The sequence below is a fragment of the Dipodomys spectabilis genome, unplaced genomic scaffold (genome assembly GCF_019054845.1).
Source record: "Dipodomys spectabilis isolate Male_0828 unplaced genomic scaffold, ASM1905484v1 ptg000038l, whole genome shotgun sequence".
NCBI classification, from domain to species: domain Eukaryota; kingdom Metazoa; phylum Chordata; class Mammalia; order Rodentia; family Heteromyidae; genus Dipodomys; species Dipodomys spectabilis.
In genome coordinates this window covers 929105-950000 of record NW_024870715.1, presented here as the reverse complement: position 1 = coordinate 950000, position 20896 = coordinate 929105, and the positions used below count along the sequence as shown (strand labels likewise).

Genomic DNA, 20896 nt, shown 5'->3' with positions numbered 1-20896 from the left:
AAAGGTCTTTGTGAGATTCTTATCTCCAATTAACCATTCAAAAACTAGAAGTGGCACTGTGGCTCAAGTGGTGTAACGCTAGCCTTGAGCACAAAGAGGCTCAGGGACAGCACCCAGGATTTCAAACCCCAGGACTGGCAAAACAAACAAAATGATACTGGAAAGTTCAATGTTTTATTTTTTGAGGAGCTGGAAAAAAATTTTCACGTGTTTTATGCAGACTTAGGCTTGTAGCGCTGTCATTAAACAACTCATTTCCTCTCCAAGCCTGTTCTTTTATTTATTTTTTTCATATGTACAATAAAATACTACCTATTCATAGGATGGGTTGTAAACAGTTCTTGGACAGAATCATTCTTTATTTTTTATTTTTTCTCTAATTTATTTTCTTTCTTAAATTATAACACATACTTAAAAACCCAAATACATATTTTTACTAACAATTATCTTGTATTAGCACAGACACTAGGGAAATAGCACTGTTTTCTAATGGTATCTGAAATGAACATTGCTAATTGTGGATTAGTGATATTCTAGTTGGTTAAGAACTAGCTTGTTCTAAACAAGAACTTTTGTAAGATTTCTTTAGTTTTTTATTGTGAAAATACTGTACAGAGGGGTTACAATTACATGAACAAGGTAATGAGTGTATTTCTTATCAAACATTGATGTCTCCTCCTTTGTTTTTCCCCTACCATCCCTTCCCTCCCATCTCCACAACTACACTCCTCCCCCTTCCCCCCAAATTGTGAAGTTTGTTTTTCAACATAGCATCTTGTACATCTCCTGTTGCAATGGGTCAACCTGTATCCCTATTTAAACAATTTGTTTTTTCCCTTCCACTCCCCAAATTATACCAACATCAAATACAGCGAAAACAGAGGTTATACCTTTGTGGGAGGGGCAGATTTCTGTGTTTTTTTTTTTTTTTGGGTCCGGTCATGGGGCCTGAACTCTGGGCCTGGGCGCTGTCCCTCAGCTCTTCAGCTGAAGGCTAGTACTCTACCACTTGAGCCACAGCGCCACTTCCGGCTTTTTTTTTTTTCTGCTTACGTGGTGCTGGGGAATCGAATCCAGGGCCTCAGGCATGCAAGGCAAGCGCTCTACCACTGAGCTACCTTCCCAGCCCTCTGTGTTTGTTTTTTTTTCAGTCAGTCGTGGGGCTTGAACTCAGGGCCTGGGCACTGTTCCTGAGCCTCTTTGTGCTCAAGGCTAGTGCTCTACCAGGGCCACTTCTGTTTTTTTTTGAGTGGTTAATTGGAGATAAGAGTTTCACAAGAGTTTCTCTCCAGGCTGGCTTTTAACCATGATCCTCAGATCTCAGCCTCTTGAGTAGCTAGGATTACAGACATAAGCCACCAGCCTAGCAGATTTCTGTAGTTTTTGATTTAAAACAATCTCATAAGTGTTTATCATATGTGAAAAGAAATAATGGGATTAATATGAATTAGGTTATAGTTTTAATAGTTTAAATGCTTCTTTGATACTGAAAAATCATTTAGGACAATCAAAAGGGAAAACAAATCTGAACACTTTGAATTCATTTTGTGTAAATGAAAGAGAATTCAAGTAGAATCATCACCTGAAGAAACCAGTAACAACCCAATTAAAATTCAAGTAGATAAAACTGGTGCATTCCAAGTGGTATTTTGTATAAGGATTTTTTCCCCCCATCTTATTCTTTCATCTGCAAATTAGCAGCACTTACCTGCAGATGCAGCAAGTACATCTTTACAAAGCTTTAGCCAAAAGGAGAGTTTTTCCACTGCCATGGATGTAAGCATGTGATTTAAAGTCTCTTTGATATCTTGACATAATCTCTGATCTGTCTCTTTGTCTAGTAAAGTCAATAATGCCCCTTCAAGGCCCATTTCTTTGATGTTAGCATCTGACAAGAAGAAAACCGGTGATCTAAGTAATACAGAAAACAAAACTGCCATATGAGAAGCACACATATTCAATATTCATTAAAGGTTACACATACATAAATCTTAAAGAACTAGCCTACATATTAAACCTTAATCTACTGAAATATAACTTAGACCACAGTTAAATTTTACATGACTTTGATCCTGTGCAACCATTATTATTATTTTTTAAGTACAGGGGGTCTAGAACTTACAGCCTCTCCCTCTCTTTTTTTTTTTGGTTGGTCATGGGGCTTGAATTCTGGGCCTGGGTGCTGTCCCTCAGCTCTGCAGCTCAAGGCTGGTGCTGTACTACTTGAGCCACACCACTACTTCTGGTTTTCTGCTGGTTTATTGGAGATGAGTCTCACGGCTTTTCCTGCCTGGGCTTGCTTTGGACCGTGATCCTCAAATCTCAGCCTTCTGAGTAGCTAAGATTACAAGTGTGAGCCACTGGTGTCTGGCACAGCTGCTCATTTGCCAGGCAAGTGTTCTACACTTGAGCTACATTTCCAGCACTGCTGTGCAGCTATTTTTTAAAAAAAATATGTATTGTTATATTATCTGATAAATGTTCAATGCAGTACACATATAATTTTATCCAGTGTTTCTTGCTATGATTCTTTTACTTTTTCCCTAAATTTAATTTCAAATCAAGAAAAATAATTAATTTTTTCTCATTCTGGCATATAGGCCAGAATGTGAGAGTATAGACAGAACAGAAAACAACCATTGCACACAGAAAAGTGTTTAATTACTACAACTAAGTTACTGTGAACTATTAAATTAACAGCAATTACAACACAATGTTCTCACTGGAAGCAATAGAGCATCTCAAACTATAAGCATCTAGTATCTACTTCCTTTAATTGTGAAAATGTCAAAAATCCTCTTGAAGATATACCCCATCTAACACGAAATAATTTAGATTCTAAAGATTATGCTACCTGAAGATTTTGATATCCATAGTGGATCTTGGAACCAATCTCCTACAATACTTAGGTGTGACCATCTATAAAACTTAAAGCTGTTTCACTCTAGCTTTTTTCCATTCAATAACTTTATGCTATGTACATAGAATTACTGCCTGCATTTTGAAAAATTAGAAAGAACATAAAACACTAATCTTATTAAAATATTATGCTATTTTGAAGATAGAATTATTTGAAAGATCATAAGAAGGTAAATAAATGTTTCAGATTAGTGTCTAATGTATTGTGTATTGAGGGTGAGGGGGTAGGTAGGAGTCAGAAAGAACATTTTTTAAACATAATTTTTATTGTGATTGATTACATAAATTTCACAGTATTGTGAGATAGCGATACCTAGTTAAAGTCACAAACACATTTTAACCTTCACAAGGCAAATTGTCATTACCATGGTCTATGTTTGTGAATTCTATGAGCTTTGGCAATACAACTCTTTCTTCCATATCATGTGATATGTACATTTCTTTCTTTTTGCTTAGCGTAAGCTGTCTCTTTCCCTCATTCCCATCACTGCCCTTGAGTTGCTTAGCTTACATCGATGTCCAGGGCAGATGATGGGCTCTTCTGTTGTATATGTTCCTGTTTCCCTCTGATTCTATGTCCTCCTCCAAGCTTCCCTCAGATGTGCACATACATATGCATATATATATAAATAATATATGTGGTCAAGAACATGGAGTCATTTAGCAATGATATGACAAATTGAGTGGAGGTCCTTTGTTTCACAAGTCTTGTTTACTTTGTCATACCTCCTTGCATTTTGGATTTAACATCCACATATCAGAGAGACCATGTGCCGTTTATCTCCCTGCTCTAGGCTCACCTTGCTCAACATGAGTTGTTCTAGGTCTATCCATTTCCCTGCAAATGCCATTATTTTGTCCTTTCTAATGGCGGCATAATATTTCATGTATACAGGTACCACAATTTTTGGATCCATTCATCTGTAGTGAGGCATCTGGGTTGTTTCCATATCTTGGCTATTGTGAACAGTGCTGCAGTGAACATGGAGGTGCATGTATACTGGTTCCTGTTCAGGGTAGATGCCGAGGAGTGGTATGGCTGGGTCATAGGGGAGGTCTATATTTAGTTTTCTGAGGTACCTCTAGACTGCTTTCCAAAGTGGTTGGATTATTGTACATTCCCACCAGCAATGCAGTAGGGTTCCTCTTTCTCTGCATCCCCACCAGCATTTGTTGTTGGCTGAATTAGGATGTGGGCCATTCTGACTGGGGTAAGGTGGTATCTCAGAGTTGTTTTTATTTTCATTTCCTTTACAGCCAGGGATGATGAACATTTCCTCATGGGTTTCTTTTTTGTTTGTTTGTTTGTGGTTTTGGGGCTTGAACTCTGGGCCTAGGTACTGTCCCTCAGCTCTTCAGCTCAAGGCTAGTGCTCTACCAATTGAGCCCCAGTGCCACTTCCGGCCTTTTCTGCTTATGTGGTGCTGAGAAATCAAACCCAGGGCCTCATGCATGCAAGGCAAGTGCTCTAGCACTGAGCCACCTTCCCAGCCCCTTTGCCATTTTTATCTCCTTCTGAGAAGTCCCTCTCCAGTTCCCTTGCCCATTTAATGATTGGCTTGTTAGATTTGGGAGGGATTAGTTTCTTGAGTTCCCTGTATATAATGGATATTAGGCCCTTATCTTATATATTGCTGGCAAATATTTTTTCCCAATTAGTTGGCTGTCTTTCTAGTTGGGTAGCTATATTTTTAGCTTTTAGTTTAAGGTAGTCCCATTTGTCAAGTCTCTCTCCAATTTGTTGTGACCCTGGGTCTCTGTTCAGGGAGTTCCTGCCTTTGCCTAGAAGTTCAAGTGTCCTTCAGTAGTTTCAGAGTTTCAGGTTTGATGTTAAGGCATTTAATCCATTTTGAGTTGATGTTAATGCATGGTGATAGGCTGGGATCCACTTTTAGTTTTTTGCATGTAGCCGCCCAGTTTTCCCAGCACCAGTAGTTGAAGACACTGTGCTTTTTCTCCTGTGTGTCTTTGGCTCCTCTGTCAAATATCAGCTAACTATAGGTACATGATTTTATTTCTGGATCAATTCCATTGGTCTTCGGGTCTGTGTTTGTGCCAATACCAAACTTTGTTATTATGGGTCTATAGTAGTAGAGCTTGAAATCTGGTATCATGAGCCCTCTCATGTTTTTTCTTTTGCTTAGAATTGCTTTGACTATTCTAGGTCTTTTGTTGTTCCATATGAATTTTTGGATTGTTTTCTCTATTTCAGTAAAGAATGTCATTGGGATTTTGATTGGAATAGAAAGAACATTTTTTGACTACTGGAAGAAGTCTGAGGATTATTAATCTATGCTAGAAATAGTTTATTTATCTATATATACCAAACCACTGATTTTCTTATGCATAGAAATAATGTGTGGTTATGTTGCAGAATGTCCTTACTTTTGGGAAATGAGAACTGAAGTATTTAGGGATAAATTTTCTGCAGTTCCTTTGAAATGACTTGAGAAAAAATTAGTATGTGGATGTTGATGGAGAAATAGATACAGAAATATAAAACAAGTGGAATAAAGATAGTAACTAGGAGAATCTATGTGTTTACTGCATGGCTCTAACTTTCCTGTGGGTTTGGAAAATGACAACATTTTTACAGAATAATAACACAATGAGTTCTTTAATTTTGCTCATATAACCAATTCAGTATTTCTAGGAAAATGTACCTAACGCTGACACAATGAAAACATAAAGCAATGGATACAATTTTAGGAGTGAACAGGAACTTAAAGTCCCTTTGGGAAGAACGTTTGACATTATTAGATTATTAAGCCAGTCTAGATATGCTGATTAACCCAGTCAAATGAATGTTTTAATATAAATTATAAACAGTACAGACTCCTGACAGCAAAACACATGGATCTGAAGGCTTTATGATATCAGGAAACTTTGTGAAGTCTATGACTTTCTAAAAGTATGACAATACTATAGAAACTATACATACTTAAGACATTATTATTAGTAGTATTAGTAATTGGTAGTACTGGGGTTTGAATTCAGGGCCTCACCTTTTCTAAGCAGGCATTCCACCACTGAACCATACTTCCAGCCCTTTTTGTTCACTAGGTATTTTAGAAATAGCTTTATTCCTGCCCAGGTATACACTTGGACCATTATTTGACTATTTTAGGCTTCCTGTTTTAGCTAGGATGATAAATATATGGCATTAGATGTAGACTTTTCTGTTGAGGTAGAGTCTTGTGGAATTTTCTGCCAGCTGGTCTGGAACTGTGATCCTTTTGATATCAGCCTCCAATGTAGCTAGATGACAAGCACATACCATTGTGCCTAAACATGAGGCTCACAAGGGACCTCACAAACTTTTCTGTCCAAGTTGGCCTCAAATCAAGACCCCAGCATTCTCAGACTTCCAGGTAGCTAGGGTTATTGGCATGAGCCACAGGTACCTGACTTTATTATTTATAAGTTTACAGAATAAAATGTTGGCACCTGCTTCTTGCAGAAGATTGAAGACATATTATATGTAAAATTTTAGATTTGCTCTAAAAATCCAAGTATATATGGAAAATTTAATATTAAAACAATCATTTGATCTGGATGTCATGCTGACAAAAAGAATTACCTAGCTGGGCACCAGTGGCTCATGCCTGTAATCCTAGCTATTCAGGAAGCTGAAATCTGAGGATCACGGTTCAAAGCCAGCCCTAGCAGGAAACTCCATGAGACTCTTATCTCCAATTAACCACCAGAAAACCATAGGTGGCGCTGTGGCTCATATGGTAGAGTGACTGCCTTGAGATGAGCTCAAGGACAGTGCTCAGGCCCAGAGTTCAACCCTGATGACTGACCAAAAAAAAAAAAAAATTACCTGGAGTCAACTCTTCTCTGCTATCCTTAGCAAGCACAACAGCATGTTCTGAAACTTCAGCTGCTTCTCTTTGTACAAGTTGACGCAAACAAGCCAGAACGGCTCTTCTTAGTAACAAGTAGGGACTACAAAGATTCACCTGAAAAAGACCATTTGGGGAATAAAAGAGCTAAAATTCCCATGGCAATCACTAAGTCTATGAGATGTGCACAAGGCTTTCTTCTCCTCATTCTGACCACAATTTACCAAATACAAAGAAACTTCTTAAAATTTATGATACATAATTTATCAACAGCTTAAAGAATATATGAACTAAATTACAAAATATTCATATACAAATCCAAGAAAAGGCCTCATGACAGTGTTGGAAGACAGAATTTGAGTAAACTTATGCCTTGAGAGATAAACACAGATGAAAGAACTTATACAATTTTGCTCATGCACTATGTTTTATGATTCTCTAAGAAATGTATACAAATATAGCAACATAGGCAATATAGTAACATTGGTTGATTGGAGGTTCTGGACTAAAACCATCTTAGTTTGAGTCTTAGATCCACCACTTATTAGCTGAGTGACCTTGGGCAAGTTATTTAATCTCTGTGTGTCTTAGTTTCCTGATTTATAACATCATTATCTCATTTCACAAGCCTGTTGGGAAGTTAACATAACTTTTAGAGTACTTATATCAAATAATAATGTCAAAAATTTTATTATTAAAACAGTATTTCATTCAGAAGACATAAATAGAAAGTCAATGAATCCTTAAATAGCAGTTTTACTCAGAAAACATATTCAGCAAAAATGCTCTTAAGATTACAGAATATCAAAATTTACATATATGTATACATCTGTATAAATACACATATATGTACATATCATAGAGCTATCATGTACATCTAAGTAAACTTAGTGTCTCCCTATAGCAAATGATAAGAACTGTGATGTACTCAAATAATAATTGTAAGTTAGGGGTTCCTGGATGTGATTTTATTCTATTTATTTATTTTTTCGATCATAGGGCATGAACTCTGGGCCTGAATGTTGTCCCTAGCTCTTCAGCTCAAGGCTAGAGCTCTACCACTTGAGCCACTGTGCCACTTCTGGTTTTCTGAGTGTTTTATTGGAGATAAGAGTCTGCTGCCGGAGGCTGGCTTTGAACCATGATCTTCAGATCTCAGCCTCCTGAGTAGCTAGAATTACAGGTATGAGCCACCGGTGCCTGGCTTATTTAAAATGTTTTGAGACCAAGTCTCACTATATAGCCCTAGAAGGGGTGAAACTTGCTATGTAGTCCAGACTGGCCTCAAACTGCATATTATCCTTGTCTCTTGAGTGCCGGAATTACAGGTGTGTTCCATCACACTTGGGTTGTCAGATACAAATTTTTATTAAATGGTTTCATTAATAATACAAAATTTAGAAATTTGAATTTTATTTTCTTCTAAGCAGGACAGATCATGTTGGTGTAGCCCATTTTTTTTAAGCACACCCTTTACAACTTGGCCATCACTCAGCGCAATATATATTTTTGTGATAGTGTTTCTCAAAGTAAATTTTGAGAAACAATGCATAATTTTGATAATCATCTTATGGTGACGTGGTCTATAGGAGAGAGGTAAAGTGAATGAATTTGTTGTAAAGAGCAGATTCAGAGAGGAAAAAAAAAAAGGTAGGTGATGCTAGTTTTCTATGTATAAAACACATGTAGAAAGTACTGAATCTTCAATTTTATCATACTTCCCAAACCAGAAGAAATTAGTTACTATATCATCAGTGAAACAGAAGGATGGGAACTGCTTTGCAAGTATGTTCTATTTCACAAGCAAGCTATATAAAAAATTCCAATGTAGATTGCAGAGGAATGCCACTCACACATGTCTCAAGGTAATGTCATTTCAGTCATGGTTCTGTTCTGTTGTTAGAAACTAGTACATAGGATAACAGAGAAGTTAAAATATAAAAAAATTACATTTACTCATGCCCAAGATTACTGCTGTATATAACAATTACAATAAAAAAGCATATTATATGGCAATTTTAAAGAAACGTTAATGAACCTACTAGCTATTTCAATGAATTTTACAAGCATGTAACACAAGACAAGTGCAGCATTTTTTCAGGATGGTCAAACAATCTTAAAGCATGCTGGGATATATTCTTTATGTGGTATGATACAGATTGAATGCTATAGCACAAAGCAAAATAGGAGGCTTAATAGCTCCATGTCATTCTCCAGCACTTCAATAGAATGGGTTAAGGCAAACAAACAAGGCAAGCAAAATACAGAAATTAAATCAAACTGTAATCACAACTCCTTTCTGAAATGAACATATTAAATCAAAATGATGCAAAATTCAGTGCAAGAAGTGAGGACACCAGCTGGAGGAGGTCAGGAAAGATTTGTTTATATTGGTATTAAACACCATATAACATGCTATAATACTGGGCTTTGCATTAATGATTAACTTAACCACAGAGATGCAGACAAAAACAAGAGCATCTAAAACCAAAGAAAAATGACACAAAGAAACAGCACTGCAAACCTCAAAAAAAATGTTAGGAATGAAGGGTCAGGGACCTACCAACACAGAATTATCCAACAAGATCTCCTGCACAAAAACAAATGACAGACCAGTCATGACAAAACCAAGAGATAAATACTAGGATGACTTTGGTTAACAGTCAGCTAAGCATTAAAATGTAAATGTTGATAGTTATCATTCAAACTGGCTTAGCTTCAGTTAAAAAATATGGCACACACCTTTTTTAACTTAATAAAGCATGATGAGTTGAGCTGAAATCTTGAAAATAGTTAACTAAAGATGTAAAGACATAAAGCACATAATAATTTAGAAATGTACATTTGTGGGGCTGGGAATGTAGCTTGGTGGTAGAGTGCTTGCTAAGCATGCATGAAGCCCTGGGTTTGATTCCTTAGTATCATATAAAGAGAAAAAGCTGGAAGTGGAGCTGTGGCTCAAGTGGTAGAGTGCTAGCCTTGAGCAAATGAAGCTCAGGAACAGTTCAAGACCCAGGACTGGCAAAAGAAAAAAAAAATGAATGTACATTTGTGTAATGAGGTTTTTTTTTTTTTTTTTTTTTAATATAATCTCTGGTCAAGTCTCAGAATTAAAATTAAGATCAAGGATACATGTCCAAAGAGAAGTGACCTGGATTGTATTCACATGAATACAATCCAGCAAGAGACAAAGTTAATGGTTTATTTCATCACAAGTTAATTATAGATTTTTTTTTTCTGGCCCTTGAAGGCCAAGTTTTAGAACTGAGAGTACTCAAAACTGCTAGCATAGGTAAAGCCAAGTTTAACTATGGAAGTTAAAGAGCATGCAGTTAAGACAAAAACCTTTACAGCATGACTCTTGTGTGATGATGAAATGCAATTTACTTCAGAAAAAGAACTGGAAAATATAAGTTCCATCTACTAAATCAAGAATGAGTAACTAAAATATAAGACACAAAATTAATGTAGTGATAATTTTTTAAAATTGTTCTATATAAAAGGATCATTTTACTGGTCAATATTATGAGCAATATGAAAAAGATTTGAAATTATTAATGTAGATACTCTTAATTGCACAGTTTATCCAAAAGAAAAATAGAAAAATATCACAGTAGTCTTGATTTTTTTTTTTTTTTTTGTCATGGGGCTTGAACTCAGGGCCTGGGGCTTTACCTGAGCTGTTTTTGCTTAATGCTAGCACTCTACTACTTTGAGCCACAGCTACACTTTTGTTTTCTGATGGTTAATTGGAGATAAGAGTCTCAAAGATTTTCCTGTCTAAGCTGGCTTTGAACCATGATCCTCAGATCTCAACCTGAGCATGAGCACTTAGCTTGATTGCTCTTTATATGTAACTTGTCTTTTTTGCTTGTCCTGGGGCTTAAACTCAGGTCTGGCCACTGTCCCTGAGCTTTTTCGTTCAAAGCTAGCATTCTAATAAAAAAAAAAGTGGAACCACAGCTCCACTTTTGGTTCACAGACTTTATACTTCCTAGCCTGAGAAAATTAATATCTTCAGATCTCAACCTCTTGAGTAGCTAGGATTATTAGGCATAAGTCACTTCACCTGGTTTACAATTCTTTTTCTGTAAATTCTTTTAAAAACAAACAACCCAGAGAAATTTAAGTTTTTGTCAAAAAAGTCTATCATATCTTTGCTTTTGTGAGTGCTGGTTCTGGAAATTATACTTAAGGCCTGAGCACTGTCCCTGAGCTTTGCTGCTCAAGGCTAACACTCTACCACTTGAGCCAGATCCACAGATCTGTCCAGCTTTTTGATGGTTAACTGGACATGAGTTACACCATGGACTTTCCTGCCTCAGATGGCTAGAAACTGCGATCCTCAGATCTTAGTCCCCCACTCCCCTCCTTTTTTATTGTTGGTCATGGGGCTTGAACTCTGAGCCTTGGTGCTGTCCCTCAGCTCTTCCGCTCAAGGCTAGTACTCTACTACTTGAGCCACAGTGCCACTTCTGGTTTTCTGGTGGTTTATTGGGGATAGGAATCTTACGGACTTTCTGGCTCAGGCTGGCTTTGAACCACGATCCTCAGATCTCGGCCTCCTGAGTAGCTAGGATTACAGGCATGAGCCACCGGTGCCCAGCATCTTAGCCACTTAAGTAGTTAGAATTATAGTTGTGAGCCATTGGCATCCCACTTGCCTTCCTTTTGAATTTTTTTTTTTTGGTCGGTCGTGGGGCTTGAACTCTGGGCCTGAGCGCTGTCCCTCAGCTCTTCAGCTCAAGGCGAGCGCTCTACCACTTGAGCTACAGCGCCACTTCCGTTTTTCTGTGGTTTATTGGAGATAGGAGTCTCACAGTCTCTCCTGCCCGGGCTGGCTTTGAACCGCGATCCTCAGATCTCAGCCTCCTGAGTAGCTAGGATTACAGGCGTGAGCCACCAGCGCCCGGCTTTCCTTTTGAATTTTATGTGATGACTAGCATCAATAATTCAATGACTTGCTTAAACATGTCAAAACAAAAAAACCTACTATGATTACTGAATGCTAACTAAATGCTTAGGACATATGCTTTTCTATAGATCCTGTAGATCTTGTAGTTACCAGGTAAAGTAGCTGAGACTGGAAGAGATTACTGGATATACCTACAGCCACACAGTTAAGAGGTGACAGAGTTCCGACATGATCTAGCCATAAAATCTACAAAGGCATCATCAAATATTGGAATGATGACTGAGTGAGGATTCTAGAATCCTGGAATCTACACTTAGAATTAGCTACTACCTAGTTTTATTACCTTGGGCAAGTTATTAACTTAGTGGTTTTTAGATTATCTTTTTATTAAGACTGGTTTAAATGATGCAAACATCATTTTGTAAATACAAAGATGATCTATACAACAAATTTTCAGATTCTTTCAAGCTCTGAAATGCTGTCTATTTTGCTTTAAGCTTGGAAATGAAAGGACTGTCTAAATTAAAGCTTCTCAACTACCATGTAATTTTTTTTTTTTTTTTTTGGTCGGTCATGGGGCTTGAACTCTGGGCCTGGGCGCTGTCCCTCAGCTCTTCAGCTCACGGCGAGCGCTCTACCACTTGAGCTACAGCGCCACTTCTGGTTTTCTGGTGGTTTATTGGAGATAGGAGTCTCACGGTCTCTCCTGCCCGGGCTGGCTTTGAACCGCGATCTTCAGATCTCAGCCTCCTGAGTAGCTAGGATTACAGGCGTGAGCCACCAGCGCCCGGCTCAACTACCATGTTATTAATGGGAGTATGCTATAAAAATTGTACAGTAAGAGTTGAAAAGCAACTCAATTTCAGGTAGACACTGGTCACAGTTTAAGAAAAACATAAAAAGAATAATGCTTATAAAACCATTTTATCAAGCCTGGCACTGGTGGCTCATGCCTATAATCCTAGCTACTCAGGAGGCTGAGATCTGAGGATCATGGTTCAAAGCCAGCCCAGGCAGAAAAGTCTGTGAAACTCTTCTTGCCAATAAACCACCCGAAAACTAGAAGTGGTGCTGTGGCTCAAGTGGTAGAGCACTTTCCTTGAGCTTAAAAGCTGAGGGACAGTTCCCAGGCCCAGAGTTCAAACCCCATGACCGACCAAAAAGACAAACAAAAAAATCCATTTCATTAGCTGGGCGCTGATGGCTCACGCCTGTAATCCTAGCTACTCTGGAGGCTGAGATCTGAGGATCACAGTTCAAAGCCAGTCCAGGCAGGGATGTCTGTGACATTTTTATCTCCAATTAATCACTAGAAAACCAGAAGTGACTCAAGTGGTACAGTGCTTTCCTTGAGCTGAAAAGCTGAGGGACAGTGCCCACGCCCAGAGTTCAAGCCCCAGACAGACAAAACAAAAACAAAAACAAAACCCAAACCAACAACAATTAAAACAATTTCATCAGAACTTCTAGTTGACTGTCTATCTTTGTTAATTTGTTTGAGACAGGGTCTTACTATGCTTAGCTTTGTCTTCATCTTTTTACATTTGTTAGATAGCTTATAAAAACTCATATTGGCTGAGTGCCATTTGCTCACACTTATAACACTAGCCACTCAGGAGGCTGAAATCTGAGAATCAAGGTTCAAAGATAGCCCAGGTAGGATAGTCCCATGAAAGTCATATCTCCAATTAATCACCAAAAAGCCAGAAGCAAAGCTGTGGCTCAAGTAGTAGCCTAAAGCACAAAAGCTCAGGGACAGCACCCAGGACTTGAGTTCAAGTCTCAGGACCAGCAACAACACACAGAAAAAGAATCTAGATGATATATATGTTGTTAAATTTCAAGTATACATTTTATTTGTTCTCCAATTTAGATGAAAAAATTTCATTTTATATTATAATTTATTCACTTTTGTGTGTGTGTGTGTGATACTGGGGTTTGAAACCCAGGGCTTCAACCTTGCTAGCCAGGCATGCTACTGCTAAGCCATGCCTCCAGCCTCTTTATAATAATTTAGAATATAGGACAAAAAAAGGAGACACTTCATAAATATTTGTGTGCCCTACAGCACTATATTTCCTAGGACACTATAAGAAGCATCTAGGTATATGTTTATATATATGAATTAATATTCCAAATATTAAAAAAGTAAACCCATTCATAAGAGATTTGGAAGTAAATATATGAAAACTGCCTTACCATTTCCAAAATAGACTGAAAAAAATATGTATAAAACATATAATTTTGTACACAGTCCAGAAGGCAATTAACTGGAATAATCTACATTTCAAGTAAAAGCAAGAAGGAACTCATTTATAGCTTTATACTCACACAGAGGCTGTTAACCAGGCTAGACAAGTTGACATGTCGTGGAGCAAACATGTGCAGCTGCTGAAGGCAAGAGATGGCCTGAGCCTGAACAAGACAGCCTGGGTTATCCTGCATCACTGCACAACCCAACAGACAAGAAGTCCTTAACATTGAAACTGAAGTATTGTTACCTAAAATAAAAAGCCAAACTATTAATAATTGGCCTAGAAAATCATTTGTTTTAAACATATATTAGTAGGTTTTAAAACTTGTTTTCAGTTTTAAACTTAAGGACCTTTGAAGTAAAATTCTACTACAAAAGGGATGGTGCTATGGGCACAACTCAGTAGAACATGAATTTAGCATGTGTGAGGCACTAGGTAACATACTCAGTGTGTCCATGTCTAGATGACAAATTTGTAGATCAGAGGCAAGGCTTGCAATCCCAGCTACTTAGGAAATGAAAATTAAAAGAAGCATGGTTCAAGGCCACTTTGCGCAAAAAAATGTTAATAATCTATCTCAACCAATAAACTGGGTGTGGTAGTTTACATTTGTGATCTCAGTTATGCAGGACGTAGAACTGGATAAATTCTAATCTGAGGCTGGGCTTGGGCAAAACACTGAAGACTTTACTAGAAAAATTACTAAGGCAAAAAAGTGTTGGAGGTATAAATAGCAGAGCATTTGACTAGCAAATGTGAGGCCTGGAGTTGAAAATAAAAATAAGATTAGTTATTCTCAATAGAAATGGCTATTACAATACAAATAATTAGGTAAGAAAGAATTAAAGACTACAGATTTTAACAAGGCTTTATAAAAAGTAAAAATAGAAACTTGTAATAAATTTAGTCCTACTGTGTTAGTTAAGAATCACTTTCATATATTAAAATCTTGTATTAAACCAATTAGAACAGCTCCAAATATTTGAGCTAAGTCAATTCTCAGAGATTCTTTTTACTATTCTGCTTTATGTCTGAACATCCCTGAAGAATTAAAATGTTCACAGATGCATAGATTAACTTTTTTTTTTTGGCTTGGGTTGGCTTCAGACAATGATCCTTTGGATCTCAACTTCCTCAGTAGTTAGGATTACAGGTGTGAGTAACATATCTTATTTTTCTAAATTTGAGTTGAATGACACTTATACATTCATTTACCAGAAGATACTGTGTACCTACTATGTGCCAACCATATAACTAGAAACTGAGTTCAATTTTATGTGTATACGTTTTCATGTAAAATAGTACAAAAGCAGCCAATGCATACATACCTTGTAGCTCTGGACCTAACATGGTAATGAGGGCATTCAAGCAGCGACCTAGACTTTGGTGGACTTCAGCATGAGTTGGAGGCACATTTAACAACAACAGGATAATGAGCGAAAGGGTGGGTTCTACATGCACATAGTAGAGTGCACCCGCAGAGTCAATGATTAATGACAGAGAATGTAGTGCCCAGGTCTGTGAAGACAGAAAACAATTAAAAATATTACAGGAGATGAAGAAACACAAGAGTCAACTGTTGACAAAGTAATAACAAATAAAGCACGAGTGTACTACTACTATTTAGAAAAAAAAAAACAGAATTTATGAGTTTAAGAAAATTGTCTCTTTAAATATCCAATATAAGCCAGGAGCTGGTGGCTCACGCCTGTAATTCTAGCTACTCAGGAGGCTGAGATCTGAGGATAGTGATTCAAAGCCAGCCTGGGCTGGAAAGTCTGTGAGACTCTTATCTCTAATTAACCACCAGAAAACCAGAAGTGCGCTGTGGCTCAAGTGGCAGAGCGCTCACCTTGAACTGAAGAGCTGAGGGACAGTGCCCAGGCCCAGAGTTCAAGCCCCACGACTGACCAAAAAAAAAAAAGAAATATCCAATATAAAACCAACTCAGAGAACTCATCAAACTTAGAAATAGAAACTAAGATAAAGTTCAGCATAAAAAATTGCAGGTTATTTGACACTTTAGCTAAAAATATAGTTTGTCAAAACTCTTTATTGTTTAATCTACATAAATAATGAAAATTCAAGTTCTTAAAAGGACTAAAAAAATCTACAATTACATGCAACAATATGGACAATTCACATGAACAAAATGAGGCCAGACATGAGTACATACAGTATAATTCTGTTGTAAAATATAAAAGGAGATGAACCAACTTTATACTGCTGCAAATCAGGACAGTAATAGTGAGGTGAGTAGCTAAACAAAACACAGCATGAGAAAAATGTCTGTTGTATTTTCTTTTTTTTTTTTTTTGGGTCCTGTTGTGGGGCCTGAACTCTAGGCCTGGGCGCTGTCCCTCAGCTCTTCAGCTCAAGGCTAGTGCTCTACCACTTGAGCCACAGTGCCAATTCTGGCTTTTTTCTGTTTGCTTATGTGGTACTGAGGAATCGAACCCAGGGCCTCATGCATGCAAGGCAAGTGCTCTACCACTGAGCCACCTTCCCAGCCCTGTCTGCTGTATTTTCTTGATCCAGATCCTTGTTAGGCCATGTAGTTTTTACATTTTTTTCTCTTACACTGTCTCTCCCCTCCCCATCATTTTCTTTTTCTCTTCCTCTTCTTTTCTTCCTTTCTTCCTTCCTTCCTTCCTTCCTTCCTTCCTTCCTTCCTTCCTTCCTTCCTTCCTTCCTTTCTTTCTTTCTTTCTTCTTTCATTCCTTCCTTTCTTTTGGCCAGCTGTTTAAATTCAGAGACTCCATCATTTTTTTTCCCTCTTTCCCTTCTTTTTTTCCTTCCTTCCTTCTTTTCTTTTGGCCAGCTGTTTAAATTCAGAGACTCCATCATTTTTTTTCTCTTTCCCTTCTTTTTTTCCTTTTTTTCCTTCCTTCCTTCCTTCCTTTCTTTCTTTCGCATAGCTTTTTAAATTCAGGGCCTTTATCATTTTCTTTTTCTCTTCCCCTTCTTATTTTCCTTTTCTCTCTCTCTCTTCTTTCCTTCCTTCCTTCCTTCCTCCTTTCTTTCTTTCTTTTGACAGCACAGCTGTTTAAATTCTGGGCCTTGAATTTACCTGGCAAGTACTCTGCCACTGAACCATACTTCCAGCCCTTCAATTTACACATCTTACACACAGCCATGTACTCTCAGAGCAGGTGTAATATTAATTACATAGAGAAATATATACTACAGTTTAAATGAAATAAAACTGGACATACACTTATAAATACTGAAGCTTAATCATAAGTCAAATAGGCTCATCCAGTATTTTTCTACTTCTGTGGATATTTGAATGTTCCATAACAAGAAGCAAGTAAAAAAAATTCTCCCTTCAGTAAGTGAACTGGAAGGATTTTATCTCTTCATCAATGGCTATATAGTTCTCATAAAACTTAAAATGCTATAAAAATCAGTTCCTATCTGTTAGATAAATAACGGCAGTCAAAAAGACTCAGGATGATAATGATGACAATATTTGGTGCCCAGATCGAAACCAGGGCTTAGTAATGGTAAGTGTATGTTCTATCATGGAGTTATGACCCTAGTGTCAAGATCAATAAGGATGGATGACATGGGCAACTACAGAAAGAAACATTTAAGCTCATCAATAAAAAGGTATTCACACTGGGTACCAGTGGCTCACTCCTGTAATTCTTACTCAGGAGGTAAGATATGAGGATTGAGGTTTGAAGCCCAACTGGGCAAGAAAGTCTGGGAGCCTCTGATCTCTAATTAACCACCAAGAAGCAGGAAGTGAATCTGTGGCCCAAGTGGTTAAGAGCTAGCTTGAGTGAAAAAGCTAAGGAACAGCACCCAGACCTTGAGTTCAAGCCCCAATACCAGAATGAAAAACAAAAAAAGTATTCACTTTTAAAATTATGCACAAGAGGACAGATTTCTTATAAGGAGTGAAGAGAAATATAACAGAAGCACAAAGTAACAAACTACCGTATTTAAACATGGGTTAAAAGTAACATGGGTTAGAAGTAACATGACCTATTTAAGCAGGCTACTAAGGTAATTAGGCACTCACATAAAGAGATAAGATTAGGAAAGTAAAAGACTAGATTATAACTCATTCCAGAGTTGATTAAGTCATCAGAAAAATGACAATTTTACTGATAGAAATATGGTACAATCACATATAGGTTTTAAGTCTATAATCTGCATTTGTTACCTTTTCACGTAACCGAGAAAGTTATTTAACTTCTATATGCCTTATATTTTCCTTACATTACTGTGAGAACTAATATGCTAACTTAGAAGCATGTCTGGGACCTGTTATGATCTCCAAAATAGTAGCTATAATTATGATAGAAGGATGACCCATTTTTAGAAAAAGAAACTGAACTTTACTTCAGACCATTCTGAGTGTGAGGGAAAGATAGCCTTGAATTTTAAAAAATCCATCAAAGATTAACAGTAGCTTTGACACTTACTTTGTTTCTTTTTTTTTTTGGGGGGGGGGGGGGTCCAGTCATGGGGCCTGAACTCTGGGCCTGAGTGCTGTCCCTCAGCTCTTCAGCTCAAGGCTAGTGCTCTACCACTTGAGCCACAGCGCCACTTCTGGCTTTTTTCTTTTTGCTTATGTGGTGCTGAGGAATCGAACCCAGGGCCTCAGGCATGCAAGGCAAGCGCTCTACCACTGAGCCAACTTCCCAGCCCTTGACACTTACTTTGGGGCAGGTATTATTATTATTAGTAATCTTTGGGGCAGGTATTATTAGTAATCATGAAATGTAATCTACATCACCCACAAATCATCAATTTCAAGGAAGGTATCACATGAGGTCCTTACCTGCACATCAGGAGAGGTGCTGTCCTGAGACAAAGTATAGAGGATTCCAATGCAAGAATTCAAATGTTGAGAAGAACTTATTCCTCCTAAATACCTATACAAGGATCCCAAGGCTAGTGAATATCCTGTTCTGGTAACCACATCCCTTGCTGACTTCAATCTATAATTATGGAAATAAAAATAAATGACAAACACAGAAAAGAAGAAACAAAACCAAACAAAAATTCATACATATACATAACTTTTTTTCTTTTTTCTTTTTTTCTCGGTCATGGAGCTTGAACTCTCGGCCTGGTCACTATCCTTCAGCTCTTCAGCTCAAGACTAGCACTCAACCACTTGAGCCTGCCTGGACTGGCTTTGAACTGCAATCCTCAGATCTCAGGCTCCTGAGTAGCTAGGATTTTGACACCCGGCCATAACTTTCTTATATAAGGCAAAATTCCTTATAAAAAGTTATAAAATTAAGAAATATATTTTTGGTGAAATGATAAAAAGTTTACTGGAGATAAGAGTCTCACAGACTTTTCTGCCTGGGCTGGCTTTGAACCGTGATCCTCAGATTTCAGCCTCCTAAGTACCTAGGATTACAGGCATGAGCCACTGGTGCCTGGCTGAAAGTTATCTTTCAAGGAGAACATTTTAAATAAAAAAGTCTTTATGTTATTAATGATCATTTTAGTATGGCCACTTCTAGTATCTTCCATCCCAACTCCTAAGTTTGTAAGGGAGGACTTATTACTACATTATCATTAAGTTAAGAATTTTGTGATCAAAATTAAATATAGGAAGAAACTTAAGATTTATTAGGAATTTTCTATTTACTATGTGGTAGTTTATTTAGCTCTTTAATCCTTTTAACCCTATACTTCATGATACTATAGTTCCTTTCTATAGATGAGGAAACTTTCAAGATGATAGCTGAACTACTTGTCATAAAGTAACTTCTATGAAATAGTAGAATTGAGATTCTTATAATCATGAGTATATATTTGTAACTGAAAACAAAAAACAATTTTCTCATGTTAATATTCATATTACTCTTTTACCTTAAGATTCTTGTGTGTGTGTGTGTGTGTGTGTGTGTGTGTGTGTGTGTGTGTGTGTGTGTAAGCGTGTGCGCAGGCGTGCACATGTGCAGATGCATGCATGCGTGCTGGTCCCAGGACTTGAACTAGGGGCCCTAGGCATTATCCCTGACCTTTTTGGCTCAAGGCCAACAATCTCCTATTTGAGCCACAGTTCCACTTCTGGTGGTTAATAGGAGGTAAGAGTCTCATAGACTTTCCTTCCTGGGCTAGCTTTGACCATGATCCTCAGATCTCAGGCTCCTTAGTAGCTAAGATTTATAGGTGTGAGCCACTGGTGTCTGGCCGGCCTTAAGATTTAGATAGTATTGCTGCTGGGAAAACTGGGCAGCTACATGCAAAAAACTAAAAGTGGATCCCAGCCTGTCACCACGCACTAACATCAACTCAAAATGGATTAAATACCTTAACATCAAACCTGAAACTCTGAAACTACTGAAGGACATTTGAACTTCTAGGCACAAGCAGGAACTTCCTGAACAGAGGCTCAGGGTCACAACAAATTGGAGAGAGACTTGACAAATGGGACTACCTTAAACTAAAAGCTAAAAATATAGCTACCCAACCTAGAAAGACAGCCAACTTATTGGGAAAAAATATTTGCCAGCAATATATCAGACAAGGGCCTAATATCCGTTATATACAGAGAACTCAAGAAACTAATCCCTCCCAAATCTAACAAGCCAATCATTAAATGGGCAAAGGAACTAGAGAGAGACTTCTCAGAAGGAGATAAAAATGGCAAAGGGGCTGGGAAGGTGGCTCAGTGGTAGAGTGCTTGCCTTGCATGCATGAGGCCCTGGGTTCGATTTCTCAGCACCACATAAGCGGAAAAGGCCGGAAGTGGCACTGTGGCTTAAGTGGTAGAGCACTAGCCTTGAGCCGAAGAGCTGAGGGACAGTGCCTAGGCCCAGAGTTCAAGCCCCAAGACCACAAACAAACAAACAAAAAAGAAACACATGAGGAAATGTTCATCATCTCTGGCTGTAAAGGAAATGCAAATAAAAACAACTCTGAGATACTACCTAACCCCAGTCAGAATGGCCCACATCCTAATTCAGCCAACAACAAATGCT

The 20896-nt window shown here is 37.8% G+C and overlaps 1 protein-coding gene across 3 annotated transcripts in view; it reads right to left on the bottom strand.

The window, feature by feature from the left end:
• Heatr5a (HEAT repeat containing 5A) overlaps positions 1-20896 on the bottom strand; it is a 119247-nt gene that overhangs the window by 32434 nt on the left and 65917 nt on the right. For all 3 annotated transcript variants that reach the window (XM_042677394.1, XM_042677396.1, XM_042677395.1), the window contains exons 19-23: positions 18733-18892; positions 15266-15455; positions 14014-14183; positions 6746-6884; positions 1709-1888 (exon numbers count right to left, since the gene is read on the bottom strand). In XM_042677394.1, the coding sequence (XP_042533328.1) occupies positions 1709-1888; positions 6746-6884; positions 14014-14183; positions 15266-15455; positions 18733-18892 (839 nt within the window). The remainder of the gene's footprint in view (positions 1-1708; positions 1889-6745; positions 6885-14013; positions 14184-15265; positions 15456-18732; positions 18893-20896) is intronic.